Below are 23,565 nucleotides of genomic sequence, written 5' to 3' on the forward strand. Positions count from 1 at the left end.
CAAACAGCAGGAATCCCAGATGACATATCCATGATTTTTTCTTTCTTCTGACTTCATGAGAGCTCTCTAGGCTTTAATGTAGAGTGAATAAGGACGAGGAGCAGATGGTGCTGGTGTCCAATATCAGCAGCATCTGAGCCCTTATCTCCTTGAGATCTTCAGTGTCAAGATGAGATGTGGATAACGAAATCTCCCAGAGCAGTGAGACTGGGGCTGGAGATTCAGACAATGGGATTTGCATGGACAGACACAGATCTGCCATTTGGTGGGCTGTCATCTGCCAGCCTGTTCTTGGAAACCTGCACCAATTTCAGGACTGCTCACAGCAGTGCTGCAGAGCCCAGGCTCCTGCTCCAAGCTCCTGGCACCAGAATAAGGGATATTTGTGCCTTCTGCATCTGTAAATTTGATGCTCAGTTGGCTATAAAACAAGAGCTGGGTGAAGCATTGCCATGAACAGGGTGTTTGCCCTAAAACCATGTTTCTGAGGGCATGAAACAGCCTGGGTGAGGTTCAGTGGATGGATTTGAGTGAGAAAAAAGATTTAAAAGAAAAATGCCCTAAAATACTTTGAGCATTTTTAAGTGATGTTTTGCCCGTTGATCTTTTCAAAGGGAATTTTGTTGTCTTGCTTTCTCAAAGATGTTTTTGGCTCCAGGGGTCTGGAGTGGAGAGAATTTTCAGAGTCCTCACCAGTTCTCCAAGTCCAGGGAAGCTTGTGGCCAGTCAGGTTTTGGGCACCTGTGCTCCAATTGCTGCAGAAGCAGCGAGCCATTATAATAATAATAATTATTATTATAATTGTTATTAAATTTTTATTTTTATTTTATATTTATTTTTTTCAACCTTTAATTTTCATTTTAGTTTTTATTATGACACCCAGGCAATCCACTGCTTTGCAGGAAATGTCAAGATTTGCCACACTGGCACCTCTTTCCCTGTGCTCCCTCTCTTTAGAGAGGGAAAAATGGTCATGTGTCACTCGACCAAAGCAAGGGCTTTGCAAACACACCAACCACTGGAGTTATGGAAGAAAGAAGCATCAAATCTCTATTTTATCCTAATTTTATCTTCACCAAACCTTCTCTGAACAACTGCACTCCCCCTGCTTTAATTTCCTCAAGCTGGGTATCTCTGTGGCTCCTGACTTGCAGAGCAGCTCCTGCTTGGAAACTTCTGGGCCAGCTTCTTCTGCCTGCAAGGCAATAAATTTTCTGCCAGGATTTGTTTTCCTGGGCACTGCTGGGGCTCAGAGCATGGCTGGGGCCCCGTGCCAGCTGCACCTCAGTAAATCATTGCTCTGAGCACGATGCACAAGGAGAACGTGGACAGTTTTGGCTTTGGGCTGTTCATCTGCCTCTCAGCTGAACCCTAACCATGAAAATGATTTAAATGGAAATCCTGGACTCCTAGGTGATGGAAATGCTCATATGGATGTGAAGATTTAGCAGGAATCTGGGTGTGTCTCACTGCCAATCAGTTTGGGCACTGGAACCTCTGGTAAAACCCAAATTTTATGGATGTTTAGCACAGCTGGGACATGTGTCACCTCCAGGTTTCCTAAAGGAAACCAGAGTTTGTTATTTGCAACTCAACAAAGGCAGCAGATGTGCAGAAAACCCCCAAATCTAAAATTCTCTCCTAAGCAAAAAATATTTTATAAAATCATCTTATGATTTTAAAAGATCAACTTTTTCCCTCTTTTATTCTTTCTCCTCCATCTAAAGAGAATGGGGAGGTTTCAGGAGAAGGTGGTGGGAGCCTCTCCTCCCTCGGGCTTGTTGAGTGCAGCATTTGTTCTTGCTTTTAGATGAGTCCTCAGGAAGGGCCAGGCCAGGCTTGCCAAGGGGTGGGAGTAGAGACTGTTTGCAAGTGGCATCTTCCAGCAGAATTCCCAAGTGTGACACATTCCTGTCACATCCTCCTTTGCTTCTGCCCCAACAGCTGAGTTATAACTTTTTTTAAAGCAGGCTCTTGAATGAGAAAGCTGGAATGGATGGAGGCTGTGGCTGATCAGCAGCAGGGGAAACACGGAGGGAAGGACTCAGGATATTCCTGATCCTCAGGGAACAATTTCTCTGTGGCTGCCTTGGTTTCCTCACACAGAAAACAGCCCTTTTAAAAGGTTGTGTTGCTGCCCAGTTTTTCCTCTGGGAGCCCTGGGACTTTCCCCTTAACATGGAGGAGAGGATGGTTTAAAACGAGCAGCTCTTGAGCCAAGGGGGCTCTGGGGAGATGCTGCTGAGGGATGGGGAAGTTCAGCATTTTGGAAAAAAAAAAAAAAACTGTTCTGTTGCAGTAAGGTAGAAAAATTATAAAGAAAGACTTCACAAAATCAAGCCTGCTCTCCTAAAATCAGTGGCTGGCGTTGCCAAGCTAGCCCTTTGCGGGTTCCCATGTGAAAGCAATCCTGGTGTGAGCAGTTCATTAACATAACAATCTATTCCTGGGTGGAAACAACCAGCACCTCTATACACCATTAGAAAAATGAAAACTATCTCTCACAAACAACTTTTCCTGCATGTACACACATGGGGTTTGAGTGACCAATAAGGGATAACAACTTGTTATTAACTAATAAAGTAATTGTCAAGAAAGCTCCTGACCAACTGGAGTCACACATAAGGTCTGTAAAACTGGATAAAAATGAGTTATGAGAATAAAGAATGGGTTTTTTCCACCATGAAGAAAATAGAATCCTGTGTGATTTATTCCCATATCACTGCATGCCTTTCCTGGCTGGAATCACTGCAAGGAGAGCAGCTCTTTTTGCTTTGCCACTCCAGAGTGAGCACATGCCATCCCTGTCCCTCCATGTCGGAATCTTGGCTATTGATGGTCCCGAGATTGTAGAAAGTCTCTGTCTGTCAGCCCCGCTGCCAAAGAAGAAGCCATAATTGGTCTGTGCTGGTTTCCAGGTTGTTTATTCTGTTTATCTCCAACATGTTCTGCTGCCCTGCCCAGCTCTGTCCTGCAGGGTAGCGTGTGGGGCTCTGCCCTCAGTGGGATGTTACAAACATTAAATACCAGAAACTCCCTGGGCTGGATTTACAAGAACGTGCCAATATCTGTCACCTACGTTGGACAGTGTGTCCCCAGCCTGAACCAACAGAAAAATGCCAACACCACAGTGAGACATGGAGGGCATGAAGAAGGAGAAAAAGGACAAGACACACCCAATTTCCTCCATCTTGTCCCCTTTGAACCCCTCATCTAGAATACTAAAATTTTATTTTGCACCCCGCCACACTTAATTATTATTCATATCAAACACTCAGAGCTGGTAATTCATCCTATAAGATTGAAAACTCTTTTCCATGGACAGAGATCACAGGCAGTGTCTTTGGGGGCTCTGTCCAGGGGGGTTCCTGACCCCTGCCAGGGTCCCAGACCTGCCAGGGCAGCCAGAGGGAAGCTCTGGATTCTGACACCTCCAGGGCATTCCCAGCTGTCACCTCCTCTGGCAGCTCTTCCCACACCTGTCACCTGCTGATGTCCCCAGCTGAACCCTTGGCGGGGCTGGTGCTGTCCCAGCTCCCTGCCAGGCACCGCCACTCCTGACTGGATTTACAGCAACAGATCACGGTTCCTGACATTTCTCTGCTTGCTGCCTGCCCTGCCCTGCCTGCGTGGAGGGTTTGTGCATCACCCTGTGGGAAATAGTAAAGGTAAGAAGATTTTCAGAATGCTGTAAAACCTGGCCTTAGAAACAGAAAGAGCAGAAAATGTAGAGCTACCTGCAGCTGCAAAGTCTGAAAGTAGAAAAAGTTACAATGGTACAGCAAACAAGGACATGAAACAATTGTTTGAGTTTTAGGCTTGATAGATCTCAAGATCTTCTTTAAGATAGATCTTAAGACTACAGGAAAATATGCTAAGGAAGATAGGAGAAGGTTTTAAGCTTAATAATGGAGTATTGTGCATTGTTAATAAAAGGCACACAAACAAGCATTGTGTGAAGTAGGTGTAGGTGTGCTTTTAGTGACTGGCTAGAACTGTCTGTGAGCATTACCAATGTGCTATTGGCTGGAAATTTTTTAAAATGCTCTGTAACAAAGAAATCTTTGGCTGCTACTGGTGTATATGAACTTTTGCTATCTTCCTGTTGTCTCAACCATGTCATGAGGCTGATGCTGCATAAAAGCTCAAGGAACAAATCCCAGCAGTCATGAAAAACCTCCCAACACAAACGGTGTCCCTAGAGGCAGAGGATACCTTTGTGTGAGTGAGCACAGCACAGCCCAGACTCTCAGTTCTACATCAGGGCTGCACATCCAGATTTCATGCATTAAACAGTGAAGGAGTGTCTTGGTTTGAAAAGACAGGAGTCTGTGAAGGAGGGCAAAAGCCTCCTGTGAAATGGAAAAGGTAAACCCCCTCCCTCCAAATTACCACAATTTTAAAAAAGGCTCTCAGGCAAAGATATGGGAATGGGAATAAGAGTTCTTTACTAGGAGAAAAACTAAATAATAATAATAATAATAATAATAATAACAATAATAATAATAATAAGTACAAAGAAAACTAGTGATGGAGTCGGAAACCTGACACCCTTGGGAGTCAGGGTGTTGGGAATAGTCCAGTTAAATGGTGGCTGCTCCTCCTGGAGTGGCAGATGAAATGCTGCTAAGTGGTGATCTGTAGAAGGGTGGAGTTTTCTCTGAAGGTCTGGTGATGGAGTAAATGGGTTTAGTCTTCCTCTGGGGATCCAGCAGAGAAGAAACTGCTCCTCTGGGAATTTAGTGAAGTGGCTGCTCTGGTATCCCAAAAAATGCTGATTTTCTGCAGGTAGGGGTGATTGGCTCCTCCCTCTGGGTGGAGCATCTCACCATGGGCTGATGGAACTTTCCCAGTCCTGCAGTGAGTCATTCAATGGCCATTAACAGAAGAGATCTCCCCGGAGGGAGACATTGTTCTTGGGAGAGATAAGAAAACTGCCCAGCCTCCAACAGATGGCAATAGAATCCATGCTTATCTTACAAGCCAGGACAAGGAGGAATGGTTTAGGAGTGCCCCTCCACGACCCTGGGCTCCTCTCCCCACCCCAGCCCAGCTGGGCTGCATGGGGACACGCAGGAAAGATCCCAAACAAAGAGAGAGGCAAGGAAGGGAAGGAACAAGCAGAGCATGAGGAATGGAGACAGCAGCAGCTGGGTACGAGCCAGCCCAGCCTTCCCCAGCAGCTGGATACTGAGTTTTTCCAAACTGCTCATTAATTTTTCACATCACTCTTCAGCGACTCTATTATTGGAGTTGGAGTTTCAGCCTGCTGTGTGACAAATCCCTCTTGCTGAATTCTTCTGGGAAGGGATTGAAGAAAACCTCCCTGCCCAGACCTAAATACACCATATATCAAAGTCTGCTGGAAGTCACTCCAATTCTCCTCCTTTTGGACCATGCTCTCACGGATGGATTGTTGGGGTGTCTGTGCAGGGCCAGGGGTTGGGCTGGATGTTTTCTGTGGGTTCCTTCCAGCTCAGGGCATTCCACGATTCTATGATTCCTGAAACAGTAAAGCCATTTATTTATGTTCCCAATCTAGCTTGACTGGATCCACACCTTGATGATACGAGTTCCCTGGATGTCACTCATATTTTTCAGACACATATTCTTCCCATTACAAGGAACCTGTAGGATTTCTGAGGAGCTGGAGTGTGTGGTTTGTTCCATCTCCTATTAGATGTCAAACCAGCAGAAAATCTATAATGTTTCTTCTGCTTTTCTTCCCTATCAACAATACTTAAAGAAAGGAGATCAAGTGGAAATAAAAGAAATTTAGTTATAAAACTCATAGGGAAGCACCAACAGGAAAGATCAAAAAAGCAGAGAACAAAGAAAGAAGAATAAAATAGTCTGACAAACATTAGAATTGATATTAAAAGGAGAGAAAAGAAGCACAAAAGGCTCAAAAAGCCCCACAGAAACTGTGTAAAAAAAGCAATGCCTGGCTTTAGAAATGAGAAATGCAAGGAATGTAACAAATTATTTCAGATCTGATCCTATCAGAGAGAAATCTGATTTCAAAAAAAAGCAGCAGCTATAGAGACAGTTTGATAAAAGGCTGTACAATAAAAGATTTGAAAATTGCATCTCCCAGCTACTTTAGAGAATGGCAAAAGAAAGGGATACATATTAAAATACACTAATGCTGCAACATTGAATACAAAATATTCTGTTAGTGAGAAAATAAAAAGGTATTTTGACAGGTGTATCGAGATTTACCAGCAATCTCAGTGACCCCACCAGAATAAAAAGACACTGAAAGAATAATTTTAGAATAGCTTCAACAACTGACTGGGAAAATCATGGAAGCAAACAGCTCACAATTATTTTTGTGGCTGGAAAAAGATCAAACCTTATTTCAGGGCTATTTTTATGGGAGGCAAAGTAGGGCAGTCCTATCCCACTGCTTGGAATAATAATGCAAACAAAGGCTCCTTGAGAGCACCACTGGGATAAAACCCCAGCACCTCCCTGGATTTCTGGAAAAGTCTGCAATCCCAGTGAGCAGGGAGAGGAGCTCCTGGCCACAGCTCACCACTGCCAGGAGCTCAGAAAGGAGATTTACAGCAAGGAAAATGCACCTTCACCTCCCAGAGCATCCTGCAGGATGCTGGGGCAGCATGGCCATGAAGCCACAGCAGCACTGGCTTGGAAATGAGGCTGCTGGAAAATCCCTTTTTGGAGCTGAAGGCATCACTCCAAAGTCAGCTGTAACATCTTTAAATTCTGCCTTCATAAATGCAAACCACTAAAAAAAGCAATGAAAAAGCTGCTGGGACATGGGAAAGCAATATGTGAGTGTTACAGGGAAGTCACCTTTGATTGCATCGGGATTATCCCATAATATTCCTACATTTATAAGTTATCTTGGCTGCCTGGCATCATGTAGCCATGCAAGATTGGATGTTTATTTGCAGAACCAAGCATTAAAACTGTTTTAGCCCTCAGGCCACCAGGTCTGAAATTCAAATGCAAAATAGCTGGGCTGCTGCACAGGCTGCTGCTTCCATAGCTGTGATATTCCCAAACCTTCCTGGAATTTGTGCTATTCCCAAAACCTTCCTGGAATTCAGCAAGGTGATATTCCCAAAACCTTCCTGGAATTTGTGCTATTCCCAAAACCTTCCTGGAATTCAGCAAGGAGTCTGGCACGGGAGTTGCAGCCTGAGGGCAGAGGGGATGGCTGTGATCCATCCTGACCCTGATGTCATTAAACTGCAAATTGAACCACGGGGAAATGAATCTCCTAACTGCACCTAAACGGTGGCAGCACATTCCAGGTGTTCTGTGGAAGTTCAGAGCCTCAGAGTTTGGGTTGGGCAGCTGGAATTCCACTGGACAACTGCTGGAGCCCTGGCTGCTGAGAATTTGAGACTTTCTGTGCTGACAGACTCTGACCCCCAGGAGAACACTGCAGTGACCTGAGGCTGTGGAGAAGCTTCCAAAATGGAATGGCAGAACTGGGATTGTGGGGGTGGAGTTTGAATAGAAGAGTGTGATAACACATGGTGGAAAACTTAGAGTTTAAGGGTTTGGAATACAGTAATAGATACATAAAGCAAGATTGAGGTTTTAGGCAGAGGCTGGTCCTTCTTCTTCACCTTCTTCACCTTATTCTTCCCCTTCTCCATGGGTTTGGGTGGTTTTGTCTAATTGGATAAAAAGTCCACACTGTGGGACATAGGTGATTAGTTATTGGATTAAAAGTAAAAATAATTTAGATGTAATTTATTAATTGGACAGTTTTTCCTTAAAAGATCTTGTAGAGATAGGTGCAGGGCCATTTTGTAGCTTGTTAGTGAAATGCTGTAGAACTCACTACTTGTAAGACTGTAATAAAAATAAGAATTAATAAACCTGAGTCCAAACAGAAAATACAATCAATCCCAACCCTGACCCAGGTAGAAAAAGAAGATAAAATGTGACAGACAACCTTCATTTGGAGCCACACAATTAATGACAGCCATTCTGTGTCTCCCTGCCAAGGGGGAAGCACAGATTGTCCCCTATGAAACACAATTTCATATTCCTCCACATTTCATTATCATTCCAGGGCTCCACATTTCATTATCATTCTCCCATGAAAGCCTCAAGCCATGGGGAAAAGAGGCTTCTTTTTGGGATCAGTACAATTCAAAGGGTGGTAATGGTCAGGTGATTTTTCAAAAAAGCGAAAATAATTGGGAGGATTCAAAACACCCCAAAGCCCCAGCCATTCTCATCCATCTCCTGCAGCTACTGGGAGTCTCTCCTGCCTGGAAGAACCATGCCACACTATCCACAGCCCATGAGGGATCAGTGTGAGGGAGCCCAGAGAGTGGCCACGGATGAAGGGAACAGGGATTTTATGGGGGTTTAGCACCACTTGTGCCAGGGGAATAAGCAAGAGAAGACCCCAACCCAGAGCAGGGCGGTGGAAACACCACGGGTGGGAGATGGAGATCATCACACCTGAGTTAGCCACTCACCTCTGGGGCAAAACCCAGGAGTTCAGGGATAGCTTTTACAATTAAAAACATAAATATCCATGCACACACACACAAAATTAGTTAATCATGTGCTTTCTGTTTCCTTCTCATTTGAGTTATATTTTTTATTTTGTAGATGATGAGCTGAGGCTGCTGCTCTGCCCAGAGAGGGGTCCCTGGCAGGCCTTCAGTGGGATCATCTCCCTGGTGGTGTCAGGTACTCCAGGAATTTCAGTGGAAAATGAGGAGTCAATGCAGGATTGGAATAATTTCTCAAAATTTCGTCAGTCAGCAAATAAAGGAAAATCGTAATTTCTGTGGATGAATGCAACTTGGCTGGATCAGATGTTATTTCACGTTGCACAGTAACTGTCTCCTTTGGGTGTTTACACTGTGCTTTCTACATCCATTACTAAATTTCAATCAGGTCCTACAGAGCATGGGAAAGGTTTCAAAGGAAATTAAATTCTTACAAAATGTTAGAAAAATGGGCATCTGGCTAAGAGACAGACAGGGGAATCATCCTAAATGCTGGAGACATCACTGTGTGAGCTGGGAGAGCAGCAGCCACTGGAGGACTGGGTGGAGAGAGTGCAAATCCCAAGGGAAGCTCAGCCAGGACCTGGAATTAGTCATGAAACTAAACCTGCTCCATCAGCCCCAGCATGTGGGGACAGTGTGGGGCCAAGGGACACACAGAACTTCTCCTTAACTGCTCCACAAACCCTCTGGAGCAACAGGCCAGAGAGCTTCTGGACTTACCCCCTCTTCTGCAAGAGCCTGGAGAGATCTTTGCTGTTATTCAGACCAGGAGTCAGTGCATGCAATCACCTCAGGAAGGGTGGTCCAGCAGTGCATGTTATTTATTCATGGTCTGGAACTGCACTGGGCCCTGGAGAGTCACCATCCTCTGCTCTTTTCAATGCACCTCATTTATTTATGTTTGTAAACAATTGTTTTCTGGGCCCTTTCCCCCATAACTCCCAGTGAAAATTCTCAGCAGGGAGTCTCGAAAGACTGGAAATGCACATTTCTGAGAAATATGAATTTTTACTGATTGTTTCTGGCCATCCAAAATAACTCTGACCTGGGTTGCAATTATTCTGTGAGAAAGAAACTCAGCATTGCCTCATGCCTGGAAGTGTCCAAGGCCAGGTTGGATGGGGCTTGGAGAACCCTGTTCCAGTGGAAGGGGTGCCTTTAGGGAATAAGATAAGCTTTAAGGTTACCTTCCAGCCCAAACCATTCAGAGATTTTATGATTCAAGAGAGGTGTGAAATGAGTTTCCTACTTCTCCTATACAATATTCCATCTTTAAATCCAAGAAGTAAAGCACAAAGGCACCTGTGTCCTTCCTGCCCTCATCTCTGCTGTCCCCAAGGATGTCACTGGCAGGAAAGCTTTTCCTGGTGGGTTGATGCTGTCACTCAGGTGTGGCTGTGTCCACAAGGACAATTGTCTTAGACTGGAAATGGGGCTGTGTGTTCTGTCAGCATCTGTCAGAGCTGGGGCAGGTCTCTGCTGCTCCCTGGGCAGTTTTTTCTTCATCTCTCCCACAGCCAATCCTCCCTGCAGGAGATCTCTGCTCTCCATGGCCACTGAGTGTCCCTGCATGGCTGAGAAAATTCCAGCATCCATGGGGAGATGCTGCACCCAGGGGAGGAGCCAAGCATTCCTACCTGGATCCAATCTGCCTTTGGAACCCCCCAGCAGCCTTTGCCCCCTGCATTCCCAGAGGAGCAGCTTTCTTCCCCCTGCATTCCCAGAGGAGCAGCTTTCTTCCCCCTGCATTCCCAGAGGAGCCCAGGCCCATCTCCCCCAGCCCTGGAGCTCCAGAGGAAAACTCCCCCCTTGTGCAGGATCCTGCTCCAGCAGAAGCACAGCTGGCACTGCAGGAGGGCTGAGCCCCCCTGGGATGGGGCTGAGCCACCTCCCTGACCCACAGGGGACAGGACTGCTCTCACTCTTCCAGTGCTGTTTTCTATTACTGCATTTTTATTTTATTTTTATTTTATTCCCTAATAAAGAACTGTTATTCCTACTCCCATATCTTTGCCTGAGAGCCCCTTAATTTCAAAATTATAATAATTCAGAGGGAGGGGGTTTGCATTTTCCATTTCAGGGGAGGTTCCTGACTTTGTTAGCAGACACCTGTCCCTTCAAACCAATCTCCTGGGCACTGGGGGATTTGCAGGGAGCTTTCAGGTCCCCACAGTTCTCTGCCCAAAGCCCTGCCCAGCTCTTGCAGATCCCTTCCCTGGGATGTGGCAGCAGATCTGTCCTGGCACAGCTCCATGCCTCCCTGGGAACTGGGATGTTCCCCAGCCCTCTCAGGGACACCAGTCCCCTTTGCAGACTGGTGGAGCCTGCAGAGCTGTGCAGATTCCCTCATTATCCCTCTCCATGTTTAACCCCAGCCCCTCCTGAGGGACCCCAGGAGTGCTCATTCCAGGCTGAGCAGGAATCGCAGCTCAGCAAGGCCTGGCTTGCTAAGGCGAACAAAATAGTGCTGGAATTAATCCAGGAAAAAAATGGCCCTGGTGTCCTTCCTATTTTTATTTTCTTTCCCAGCCAAGCTGCCTGCTCCTTGGGATTTGGATTCCTTCAGCTGCACAGAAGGGCACGTGATTTATTGAAATTGGAAAGCTCGCAGACAAAAAAGGCTGTGAAATTATTTTGTATCTGACACAATCATTAGTGGTATTATTTATTTTGGAGCTGGGAAGGACACTTATAAAACATCTAACAAGCTGCTAAGGAGATTGCCTAAAGCAGTGATTTTCAAAATGTGCTGCTGGAGCCCATTCTTTGTGCTCTGCACATATATCAAACTCCAGTTTCTTTTTATGGAAAGGACTTCAAATAATATTTCTGAGGGGTGTTTATAACAGTTTTCTGGTCACCCTATTCAAATATATGCCACCTGTTGATGGCATGATATGGAGATGACTGAGAGAGGCCAGGACACTTTAAGCAAGTGTGTTGCGGGGCAGAGGGGCACCCAGAGCTCCTCTTCTGCTTTGTGACTCCCTCTGTGCACGTGCACCATTCAAACCCTCCAAATCCAGGCACGGAGCCTGGTATCAGTCTCTAAGGATGCTCTTGGAGTGGTGTGGGTGGTCTCCTATGGGTGCCCCATTTTGCCTGCTGCAGCCAGAACTTGTCCAGAGATCCAGCCTGCCTGGAAGTTCTAGTCCAGATAAAGAGGTGGTGGTGGAAGGCACCTTCTGGGGAACAGGACCTATTTCATCACAGAATCATCACACAATGGGTTGGAAGGACCTTAAAGCCCATCCAGTCCCAGCCCCTGCCATGACAGGAACACCTTCCACTGTCCCAGGCTGCTCCAAGCCCCATCCAGCCTGGCCTTGGGCACTGCCAGGGATCCAGGGGCAGCCACAGCTGCTCTGGGAACCCTGAGCCAGGGCCTCCCCACCCTCACAGGGGAGAATTTCTTCCCAATATTCAACCCAAACTTACTCCCTCTCAGTCTGAGCCATTCCCCTTTGTCCTGTCACTCCAGGTCCTTGTCCGTAGTTTCTGTCCTTGCCTGTTGGCTCCTTCAGGCACTGGAAGGCTGGAATTAGAAAAGAGCCTTCTCTTTTCCAGGCTGAACAACCCCAGCTCTCTCAGCTTCCCTCCCAGCAGGGCTGCTCCATCCCTCTGGTCACATTGGTGCCTGCTCTGGAGCCACTCCAGAAGGTTCCATGCCCTTGGATGTGTTTCCTCCAGGTGTCTGGAGGAGGGGCTGGCAGCTCTCACCTTCAGTGGAGCTCCTGCACAAGAACTCTGCCACATCAGAGACTGCCTGTGCCTCCTCCTCCCAAAGGGGAGCAAGATCTGCCAGATATGCTCTGGGAATCTCTTATTTCCCTGGCTGAGTAGGATGTGCTGTCCTAGTGTTGAGTGTGGAGTTTATTGTCAGTAACCCCAGCTCTCTCCTGGCACTTTGCACCAGATGATCCCAAAGCCTGTTATGGAAAAAGGTCAAAAACACAGACACCACTTAAAAGCTGAGACACAAAACCCAACAGTCTCAGAAAAAGTCACCCCACAGGCAGCTGGCAGGGCTGGGGACTTGTGGGAACCCAGGACATCCCTCTGGCTGCCCTGGCTGGCTCCAGACCCTGGCAGGGGCTCAGAGACCTTGGCATGAAGTCAAAAACACCTGTGGCTTCGATTTTAGCCCATGGAAAAAACTGCCAACTTTGTATGAGGAATTACAAGCCACAAGGGTTTAAATAGTATGGTGGTTGAATTAACACAGGGTGAAAAAGCAGAATTTTGGGGTTTTTAGAATGGGCTTCAGGGGACAAGATGGAGGGATTTGGGTGTAACCTGACCTTCTTCTCCTTCTTCTTGCCCTCCATGTTTTGCTGTGATGGTGACACTTTTCTATTGGTTTAAGGTAGAGACACACTGTCCAACATAAATGACAGATATTGGCACGTTACTGTAAACATGGCACAGGTAGTTTTTGGTATAAAATGTGAACACCACCCTGAGGGCAGACAGAATGCCATGGCTGACCTGCTGGACAGAGCTCAGCAGGTCAGAGAAAGAATGTTCTAGGTAAGGGAAAATAAACACCCTTGAGAAGCTGATCCTGCACATCCAGACTCCTTCTTTGGCTGCGCAGGCTGGGAACAAGGACTTTTACACTCTTGGGGTCACCTCGAGAGGGACAGTCCTACACTCCTCCAGCCCAGCCCAGTGCTCCAGCCCCATTCCCACCCTCAGCACTGGGATGGCCACTTCTAATTGCTGTCCGTGGGCTGAGGGTGGCTGAAGGAGCTCTTGTCATGGATACAGCATCCACGGGCTGCGCTCCTGCTCTTCCACAGGAGCTCTGGAGGCTTCAGACACCAGTGCAGCCCTCAGCACAGGAAGGGTGATGCATTCACAGCTCAGGCTGAGCTGGCACCTCTGGCACTGACCCAGCTGCTTCAGCCACCGATGTCCCCAGCACCAAGGGCTGCCAGGACCTGTTGGAGTCTCTCCCATCCGTTCTGTCCAGGACTCACACACAGCTCATGCCCTTCCCAGCCCCTCAGCACCCCTCTCTCCCTGCCCCTGCCTTGGGTGGTCTTTCCTCCACAACAGGTGGTCCCAGCAGTGGAGAGACGCCCCAGCCACGCCCACACAAAGCATCCCCTGAGGAGGCTGTAGCTGCAGAGAGACCCAGGCAAGAACCAACCTGTAACGCTGAGAACTTGGCTGAAATTGGGTGAATTATGGGGAAAAGGTGCAGCCAATGCCTATTTCGGCCTCTTCCCATTCTCTTTTTCTTTCATGGGATTGTGGAATATCCTCAGCTGGAGGATATGGAGTCCAGCTCCTGCACAGAGACCCCAACAACCCCACCCTGAGCATCCCTGAGAGCTCTGGCAGCCCCAGGGCTGCGGTTTGTGCTGTGCTGTGCTGATGAGCTAGATGAAGCTCATCCTCTGGAAAATGGTAGCTTCCATTTCAAAATCCAGGTTCTAGATCCAATTTCCCTTGTAAACATCCTCAGAAAATGGAATCAGAATCATGGGATCATGGAATAACTAAGGTTGGAAAAGACACTTAAGATCATTGAGTCCAGCCATCCCCCCAACACTGCCAGCTCTGTAATCCATGTCCCCAAGCCCCTTGCAAATAAGACTGGATACTCTGGAGAAATAGAACTATGAAAGATGCATGGTAGTGGCACCCACGAGGGGTAATTTTAGAGGATTGGCTTTAAGGCATTTACAGCATGGTGTGGCTAAAGCTGATAGGCCAAGAAACACTTACAATGCTTTGTATTTAAGAAATAGTTGGCTCCTGATTGTGATGGTGTGAATAATAACATCTGTATTGTGTCACCCTTCTCATGAGACTGAAAATGGAATAAAAGTTTTTAAATCACCTCTCAGTTGCCCCAACTCTGGGTCAGAAAAGGGCATAATCCAACACAGAGCCACAGGTTTTTGAGCATTTCCAGGCATGGTGATGCCACCAGTACCCTGAGCAGCTGTTCTGATGCCCAACCTTCCTTTGGGTGAGGAAATTTTTCCCAACATCCAACCTAAACCTCCCTGGTGAAAACTCAAGGCTGTTACTGATGCAGGCAGAGGAACTGCCTGGACATCCCAGGCCACTGAGAACCTTTTTGTCCCTGTAGGAGGTGACAAGCACTACGAGCATGGTCATCTGTCAGAATCTGAGGTATTGATGATTCCGAGATTGTAGAAAGTCTCTGTCTGTCAGCCCCGCTGCCAAAGCAGAAGCCATAATTGGTCTGTGCTGGTTTCCAGGTTGTTTATTCTGTTTATCTCCAACATGTTCTGCTGCCCTGCCCAGCTCTATCCTGCAGGGCAGCGTGTGGGGCTCTGCCCTCAGTGGGATGTGACAAACATTAAATACCAGAAACTCCCTGGGCTGCATTTACAATAATGTGCCAATATCTGTCACCTCCGTTGGACAGTGTGTCCCCAGCCTGAACCAACAGAAAAATGCCAACACCACAGTGAGACATGGAGGGCATGAAGAAGGAGAAAAAGGACAAGGCACACCCAATTTCCTCCATCTTGTCCCCTTTGGACCCCTCATCTAGAATCCTAAAATTTTGTTTCTGCACCTGTGCCATACTTAATTATCACTTCTATCAAACACTCAGAGCTGGTAATTGATCCTGTAAGATTGAAAACTCTTTTGCATGGACAGAGATCACAGCCAGTGTCTCTGGGGGCTCTGTCCAGGGGGGTTCCTGACCCCTGTCAGGGTCCCAGACCTGCCAGGGCAGCCAGAGGGAAGCCCTGCATTCCCACAGTCATCCAAAGCCTTGCAGGAGCAGTGAGGTTAGCAGTGGCAGCTCTGCGCAGGAGGGTGACACATTCCAGGGCTGCTGCTGTCACAGCCCAAAGCAGAAGGACAAACCTGGAGGCAAAGCACAACCACTGCTCCTCCCTCCAGGCCTTCTGGGCTGAGGGATGCTCCTGCAGGGCCTCAGCCCTGCTCCAGGGCTGGTCTGGAGGGCAGGGGCTGCTTGGAGGGGTTTTCTCCTCTGTTGCAGCAGAGGCCCCAGGGAGCACACAGAGACATTTCACTGATTCCTCTCCTGGCCTCTGTTGTGGGGATAGTGAGCCCTGATATTCTCAGTTCAGTCAGAGAGAAAAGGAGAGTTTCTAACCAGGCTAGAGCCTGGGAAAGAGTTGGAAAGGAATGTAAATAATTCTGTATCTCTCTTGTTGTTCCCATTGTTTATAGATCTGTTCTGCCACCGTGCATCATTCACAGAGCATCAATGGTGTGAGATGTTTTTACTTTAAGACCAATGAAATTGGTCTACACGATGCTCTCTATAAAAGAGTGATGCATTAGAAATAAATCAGGTGAGTTCAGTTCTTCTCTCCCTCTGACTTGGAGTCTTCTTTATCCCGATCCTGCCTCAACAATGAGCAGGCAGTGTGTCAGAACCCCCAGACTTCCTGGGTGAAATCTGCAGCAGCAAGCTTGCAGCAGCTCCATGACCATTGGCACAGGTTTGTTTGGCAACCTCACAATCAGCCAAGCTCATCACACAGAGAACTGCACGAGACTGTGATCTTTGTGCAGCCAGGGTTTTTTTCCCTTTTTCCAGCACTGAGTTTACCATCAGATGTGCCTGAGAAAGGACAGGTAATGCCATATATTCACTGTAAAAAAGATGATCTTTGGTACTTAGGGTCTGCCAACAGAAAAAACGCTTTAGTAAATAAATAAATTCAATTACTTGCAATGTTCAGAATCCAGGGAGATTGAGAATCCAAAAGGAGAACTGTAGACAACTGGTCAGAGTACATTAAACATGCTTGGCAAAGGCTTGTGGCTCCTCAGACAAGTGGAGAAATTAAGCTCCCTTTAAACAACTCGAAATCTTATTGCTCATCCCTAATCTAGGAACAGGATTAATCATGAGATACCATTCATGCAAGAACAGGAAACTGCTTTCACATGTTCCTGTTGGAGATGCTGAGAATTTTAAACTTTGTGCTGAAAAGCACAAACCCACAAGAAAATACTGTATTTAACCTAAAGCCATAAAGAAGACTTCCAAAATTAATTAGTAACACTGAGATTACAAGTGTGTAGTTTAAATAAGTGTTTAACATCACAAAGTGGAAAACTTAGTACACACATTCCCATAGTCATTGCTGATGAAATGGAGGCCTCCAAGCAAAACTGCTTCACACAGGGCAAGGTGTGAACAATTCCAGAGTAATTAACAGTAATTAATGATAATTAACAAGCCCCAGCAGCCCTATTCACCTCTGATTGGCCACGACAGGGCCTGGATTCTTCCTGCTGCTTCCCAGAGCTGTCAGTCCCTGAGGATCCCACCTTGCCCCATCCCAGGCACGATAAAAAGGCAGGAGGGGGGTGGGAGTGTGGTTGGTGCTTGGTCCTTCCTTGCTGGTGCTCTGCTCACCTCCAACAGGTGATACAGGTAACACTGTGCTGTTCTTCAGCTTCCAGGAGGAATGTTCAGGTGTTGGGGTGTGGTAGCAGCAGGGCAGACCCTTGAGCTCTGCCTTCTCTCAGTGTTGTTGTTGTTTCTTTTAGTCAAGAGTTTTCTTGAAGCCTTGGTGGGGGGTGATGCCTTTTCTGAGGCTACCTAAGAACAAAATTGAGAGAGTAAAAAAGCATTTCTCTTTATTGAAGGGCCTTCAGGTATATCCAGGGCAGATAAAGCCCAGGTCCACCCATAAAATGGACCACAGGTCATGGGTTTTCACACTTTTATGTTTGGTCCATTTGCATATTGCATATGTAATCTGACAATTACAGCTTCAGGTAATGAAGTCATTGACCCCAGGTTTGTACTTTTGTTTCCATCTCTCTGGCCTGAAGCAGTGAGGTGTCCTTGATTGCCAGGCCTGGAGAGGAATTGTTGTGTCTGCCCAAAATGGGAAAGCAGCAGCTCACACTGTACATGGAGTTTAGAGTTCTGTACTAAAGAACTGCAGGGTTACAAATACATGGAAAATAGAAAGCTGAAATCCTAAGGCATCAGAGGAAAGAAATACCGTATGCTTCTCCTAAATATATTAATAATATTTGGTCTCTAGGGTGAGGAAAGAATGCTCTCTTTGTTCCTTTGATTATCACAAACCACCTGGAACATAAACTTGAAATGGGGTAGATTTGCAAGTGGCACAGACCCCTCCCATGAGGCTGTTTTGGGGTTTCCCCTGAACAGGCAGTAAAGGAACTTCTCTTTTGTGACCCTAGAGGGAAGTGTCCCCTTGGAGGGGAAATCTTTCCCTAAAGCCTTGGTGTTCTCTGCATTCCAGCTGCCATGGCCTCTGCCGTGCCCAACAAGGAGGAGGCTGCCCCGAGCTCCCCAGAGGTGGAGGAGGAGCAGGAGGTTGGTGCTCCCTGTGGGATGTAAGGAGTGGCAGCTCTGAGGGGCAGGGTGAGGAGGTGGTCCTGCTGTGATTAAGGGGAGCTGAGCCTCCAAAAATGGGAGTTTCCTCTGCTCAGGCTGTGCCCTGCAGCTTCTGGGAGACAACACAGACAAAGATGTGGACCTGAAGTCTCTGTAACCTCTTAGGCTCAGCAAAACTACCCAATTCTTGGCTAGGAAAAATGTTTCTCTAACTCAAGATGCTGGCTCCTGGCAAGCAGGGCTCTCATGGAAAGACTTCAGTATTTCAGCCTCCCTGAGACCTGTTGCTCTTGCTCTGCTCCTGTGACCAGCAGCATCCTTGCAGGCAAGGGTGAAGTCTGTCAGCTTAAAACCAGCTCAGTCCTGGCTGGTGGAGCTGTTCTTGGGATATTGTCTTGTCAAATAACCATTGCAGTTGATCTGGAGATAGGTACGTGGCAGAAGGACTGAGATCACCCCCAAACTTGGTTTGTTGTGCTAGAGGAAAACTTTCCTGGGGTGGACAATCGTTCATGCCAAAGCTCTGCAGCTCATGTCACAGCTGAGTAATGGAGTTAATTAAATGTGTGAGCAAGGCAAGAGTTTCTCCCTCAGGTAGGACAGGTGATTTGGTGGCAGTTCGCCCAACAGGGAATTTTGGGGCAGAGCTGCTCATGCCACATTTGGAACTTGGCGGCTGCACTTTTCTTTGCTCTTCCAGGCTGCAGTGAAGGAGGTGGCCAGTCTGAGCCTGGTGAGCTCTGCCTGTGACGTGGTTTCTGCAGCTCATGCCTCCACCAAGGGGAGCCGGCCCTGCCCGGGGCCTGTGTGTGCTGCTGCAGGGAGGGGAGCGCAGCGTGACCGAGCGGGCGCTGTGTGCAGCCCCAGGTGAATCCGGGGCAGGTGACACAGCTCACCCTGGGTCAGGGTGGCTCCGTGTGGTGGAAAAGTCTCTCCTCCAGCCCGAGCTTCCAAAGAAAGGCTCAGCAGTCTCTGTTGTTGGGTCTCAAGGCAGTTTATTGCAAGTTATCTAAAAGATTTTCTCCTCAGGCTGCTGTGGTTTGCTCCCAGCTCAGGCAGAGGCACACACACACCCTGACATCCTCTCTGACCCCGACTGCTTCTTCTCTCCCACCCAGGGCTGCTGCTGTCTGTTATATGGTACATTATGTGTGACATGGTTACAGTTTTTCCCAATGCCTATTACCTATATTAAATGGTGCTTTTCTATCTTTTATATGGTACATTACATGTTACATGTTTACAGTTTTTCCCAATGCCTATTACCTATATTAAATGGTGCTTTTCTACTCTAAACCAATCTGGGAGTGCCAACATCACCAAGATCATGGAGGTGAGGAAGAAGAAAGAGGGAGGACAGGGCAGGCCCAGATTCCTCCATCTTAAACCCTCTGACCCCCATGTACAAAACCAAAACCCCCCTGTAGAGCACTCAAGATTCTTCCCTCTACTTTGTAACTACTTCTACTATAATATCTAAACTTTTGTGACTTCTTGTTCTTCCTGCAAGGTTGGTAAATCATTCCATGGCTCAAACCCAAAATCACAGCTGTTTCCAGCTGCCTGCCAGGGTCTCAAATGCTTCTGACCAGGGCCTGGAACGTCCAAAAATGTCTGAGGGACATTTTGAGTTCTGGCAACTCTCCAGCTCCTTCCACACCTGGCAGGAGTTTTGGGGTAGGAAATGCACCTCTCCATTGCCATAGTGCAAGGACAACTCCTGCCTTATAAATCAGGCTAAAGCTGGGCCCTAATCCCAGCAGTGGCATGGAGAGTCAGGGACTGACTCTGATGCTGACCTTGCTAAAACTGATCTTTGCAAGGAGGAACTTGAGGTGAAGTTGCAGAAAACCACGTTTTGACTCTTTTTGGTTTTCTCTTCAGTCATTGCAGCAAGCAAATATGCTGCCAAGGGTTTGGATAAACTGGGGGAGAAGCTGCCACTCCTTCCAAAGCCAGTGCAAGAGGTAAGAATTAAAGGCTGTACTGTCCCTGGCAGGCAGAGGGGCTTGGTTCTTGTGGGATTTCTAAGCTAGAGAGGGATGTAGACTCGCACACCAAACACTTCACTGGCACTGTGCTATTTGTCCTCTTGGTGCAGTTCAGAATTTTGGTGTGAGACACAACCCACTCTATTATCTGCCACTCCCCCTGTTCCCCAGATTCGCTCTGACACAAAGGAGCTGCTGTCATCCAGGGTGGCTGAGGTGAAGGAGGCTGTGAGCAGCAGAGCACTGGAGGTGCTGGATGTCACTGGGGAGATGCTGCAGGGCTGCGAGGGGGCTGCCACACCTGCAGTGACCAGCGCTGCTTGGCTGGGGCCTGCAGTGGGACAGATGGGTGCCTGTGGAGCAGAGGCTGTGCTGGGAACAGCAGAAGGTGACTCTCTCTCCGTTGGGAATGAGGAGCTAGGTAAGGAAAGGGTGGCTGTGGGAATTGTTGGACTGGGGATGGTCAGTCCCGTTCCTCACCCCATTACTCTGGAATGGGGCTAATGGGAAGAAGAGAATCACAGAATGGTTTGGGTTGGAAGGCACCTTAAAGCTCATTTTGGGCTTCTCACCATGGGCAGGGACACCTTCCACCATCCCGGGCTGCTCCAAGCCCCATCCAGCCTGGCTTTGGCACTTGCAGGGATCCAGGGGCAGCCACAGCTTCTTTGGGCACCCTGTGCCAGGGCCTCACTGGAGGATACCTGGCTGCCAGTCTGGGCTCTCCTGAGCCTGTTTCTGTGGCACCTGTGGCTCTGGCACTGCCTCTGTCCCCAGCCCAGCTGGCAGAGTGTGAGGAGGACACGGATGTGCTGCCCCTGCAGCAGCACAGGAGGTACTTTGTGCACCTGGGCTCTCTCTGGGAGGAACCGTGCCTCTTTGCCCACCTGCACTCCACAGCCAGGATCAAGCAGGGCATGCAGGGCTCCCTGGCACAGCTCCACTGCATCCTCCAGCTGGTAGGTAGAGCCCAGTCCCTGCAGGAGGGGACCAAAGCCCTGCTCTTGTCTTAGCTTCATTGCTGTGCTGAGGAGCTTTGCAATTCCCCAGCTGGTCTGTCTGTCCTGGCTCTCTGATCTTCCCCTGCCACAGGTTGAGCTGTTTAAGCAAGGATTTAATCAAAAGCTTCAGGAGGGGCAGGAGAGACTACAGCAGATGTGGCTGGACTGGAGTTGGAAGTATCTCAAGAAGAGTGGAGATGAAAGCCCTGCAGAGCCAGAGGTGCCTTCCTGGGGAGGGAGGCAGAGGGCTCTGGGCATCCCCTTGGTTTCTGAGTGCCTCATTCCTGAGCGTGTCCTTGCTGCCTCCCCCAGGAGATGGAGAGTCTAATGCTGCTGATGGTCCACAGGCTGGCCCAGCAGCCCCAGCTGACCTGCTGGGGGGTGCTGGCTGCCCTGCAGACCCTTCCCTGCAGCCTGCAGGACAGGCTCAACAGGCTCTGCGTGCCACCGAGGAGCTGCATGCTGCTTTCTCAGGGGCAGACTCCTTCCAGGATTTGTCCAGCTGTGTCCTGACCCGGAGCCAGAGGGAGGTGGCCGTGATCCAGGAGGGCATGGAGGAGCTGCTGGATTACCTGAAGAACAACACTCCTCTGTCCTGGCTGGTGGGGTCCTCCTTCCCCAGGGAGGAGGAGGAGGAGGATCAATCCAGGGCAGCAGGAGCTGAGCACCTGGAAACCTCCAGCACCCCCATGTAAAGGATAAAACAATAATTGCTGTTGGCATTAAACCCTCAGTAAGTGGAAAGTGTAAAGAATTGTCTTCCTAAAAGCTGCTTGTACTGGGTGATAACTACGTAAAATAAAACTGCTGCATCTAAAAACCCTGTCTCTGGTGTCTCCTGGACAAAGACTGGGAGGATTGCTCAGTGGGTGTGAGCTGTGCTCTTCTCGCCTCTTCTTGATGGAATTCCACTGTGCACTCAGGGATGCAGGAAGAGCAGCGAGCTGTACAGGAACCGATGAGCACTGATGTTGTTCTGGGAAGTTGTAATTCCTTCTCTCTCCCAAGCCTGGAGGCAAATATGTGCCCTGCTGGCACTGCCCTGTGCTTGGGGGAGCTGTCAGAGCCTGGCATCCCTTGGCATTGCTCCTTCAAGGCCGAATTCTCCCCCAGCATTTCCCTGCTGCTGCCTGGAGCAGGTTGGTTTGGGGGAGCTGTGGCCTCACTGGTGTGGGGGCACCAGGCTGGGGGTGACAGACTGACAGACACCTGCTGCCAGCACAGGGTTTCTGGGGAGCTCAGACTCTTCCAGTGCCACCTCCAGCTCCTTCTGGAAGAGCCTTGGGAGCCCAATGCCTTCAGACTGGCCAGGCTGGGCTGATGGACCAGGTGTCTGTGGGACTTTGAGAGGAAGAGCTCTGCTCCTGCCTTCTCATCCCTCTGTCTGCAGGGAGGAAAAGCTCTGCTCCTGCCTTCTCACCCTCCTGTCTGCAGAGAGGAAAAGCTCTGCTCCTGCCTTCTCATCCTTCTGCCTTCAAGACCAGAACTGGAATCTGTTCTCATGTGAGTGCTGCTTTTTCCAGAGTTGTTTTTAATTTAAAGATGATTAAAGTTGTTTCATGGGAGTCAGAGACAAGGTGTGGGGATGAGGCTTTTTTGTGGATGGTGAATGCAGGCTCAAAGAGGTGGAACTTGCTCTTCTCTCACATAAAAGTGACCACTTTTTCAGCAGCACTCCTCATCCCCCACCCTCTGTGTAAGGCTTTGTGCTGAGGCAGCAGTGTGTGGGCTCTGGGTTTGGGCAGCAATTATTCCTTCATGCCACACAACCCCCTCATGGAGGAATTTGGATCCTGATTCCCTGAGCTCAGCACGTCCCAGGCAAGGGTTTTCCTCCTGTAGCAACCAGTTTGTGCTGAAGGCAAAATAATCAGGCAGTTGAAGTTGCCAGGCCAAGGTGTTGCTGAGATGTGAGAGAAATTGCAGGGATCATCCCTGCACTGTGTGCTCTCAGCTGCAGAGGGAATTCTCTCTGGAGAAAAGCTCAGCAGTTCTGTCTCCTGTAACTCCTGCTGGACTTGGGGACTGGGAATTGGGGACATTGCAGCCAGTCCTGCTGCTTGGTAGGAAATAAGCTGTCTTCTTCATAGCAAAGTTGTACCTTACCACATAGGAATGCCTGAAATTTAAACTTGCCTGATTCTAAAAGTGACTTTTAAGGAAACACTGGGCATTCCTGCATTGGATATTGATTTGTCAGTGCAGCACATCTGAGCTATGCTAACATAGTGCTTAGCCCAGCAAATCCTGCTGCTCCTGCCCATGGATCAGTGGGAGATGTTCTCTTGCATGGCCTTTAAATCTATTTACTGAGAACATTCCTGCCTGCCTGAGCCCACAGCTTGTGGGACCCTCTGGCAACTCTGTGTGTGGCCAGAATCTCCCTGTGCTGGAGCTGGTGATCAACAGCCCAGCACCTGTAAAGATAAAAAAGCTTCCAAAAAGGCTACAGAGACTGAAAGGCCCTTCCAGCTCCTAAAGTTCTGCTTGAAAAGAGGAAGCTTCTCAAGCAGAGTTTGAGGAGTGGGAGCTTCTCCTCTTTTACTGTTTAACATCCAAAGATTCAGGGAGCCACGGAAACTTCTTACACCAAACTAGAAGGGAGAACTGAGCAGCTGCACATGGGAAGAGTCTGACTTTGAGATCTGATCTGCTCTCATCCATGCTGCAGAAACAGCAGGGGATAAAGGTGGGAAGAAACTGGGAAT

The 23,565-nt window shown here is 48.3% G+C and overlaps 1 protein-coding gene and 1 long non-coding RNA gene across 2 annotated transcripts; both read left to right on the plus strand.

The window, feature by feature from the left end:
- The first annotated feature begins 3,563 nt into the window (after positions 1-3,563).
- Positions 3,564-8,802, plus strand: LOC110475929 (uncharacterized). The gene is made up of 2 exons (XR_002466343.2): positions 3,564-3,668; positions 8,608-8,802. It is a non-coding gene; the product is annotated as an uncharacterized LOC110475929 (long non-coding RNA).
- An 8,973-nt stretch (positions 8,803-17,775) lies between these two features.
- LOC144247205 (perilipin-3-like) lies at positions 17,776-21,552 on the plus strand. Its single transcript, XM_077787093.1, is given in 8 exon segments — positions 17,776-17,844; positions 18,566-18,674; positions 19,750-19,832; positions 20,028-20,277; positions 20,634-20,815; positions 20,949-21,077; positions 21,170-21,293; positions 21,296-21,552. Coding segments are annotated over 8 exon segments (1,203 nt in total).
- The last annotated feature ends 2,013 nt before the right edge of the window (positions 21,553-23,565 follow it).

This window comes from Lonchura striata, chromosome 17 (genome assembly GCF_046129695.1).
Source record: "Lonchura striata isolate bLonStr1 chromosome 17, bLonStr1.mat, whole genome shotgun sequence".
In the NCBI taxonomy this organism is placed as follows: domain Eukaryota; kingdom Metazoa; phylum Chordata; class Aves; order Passeriformes; family Estrildidae; genus Lonchura; species Lonchura striata.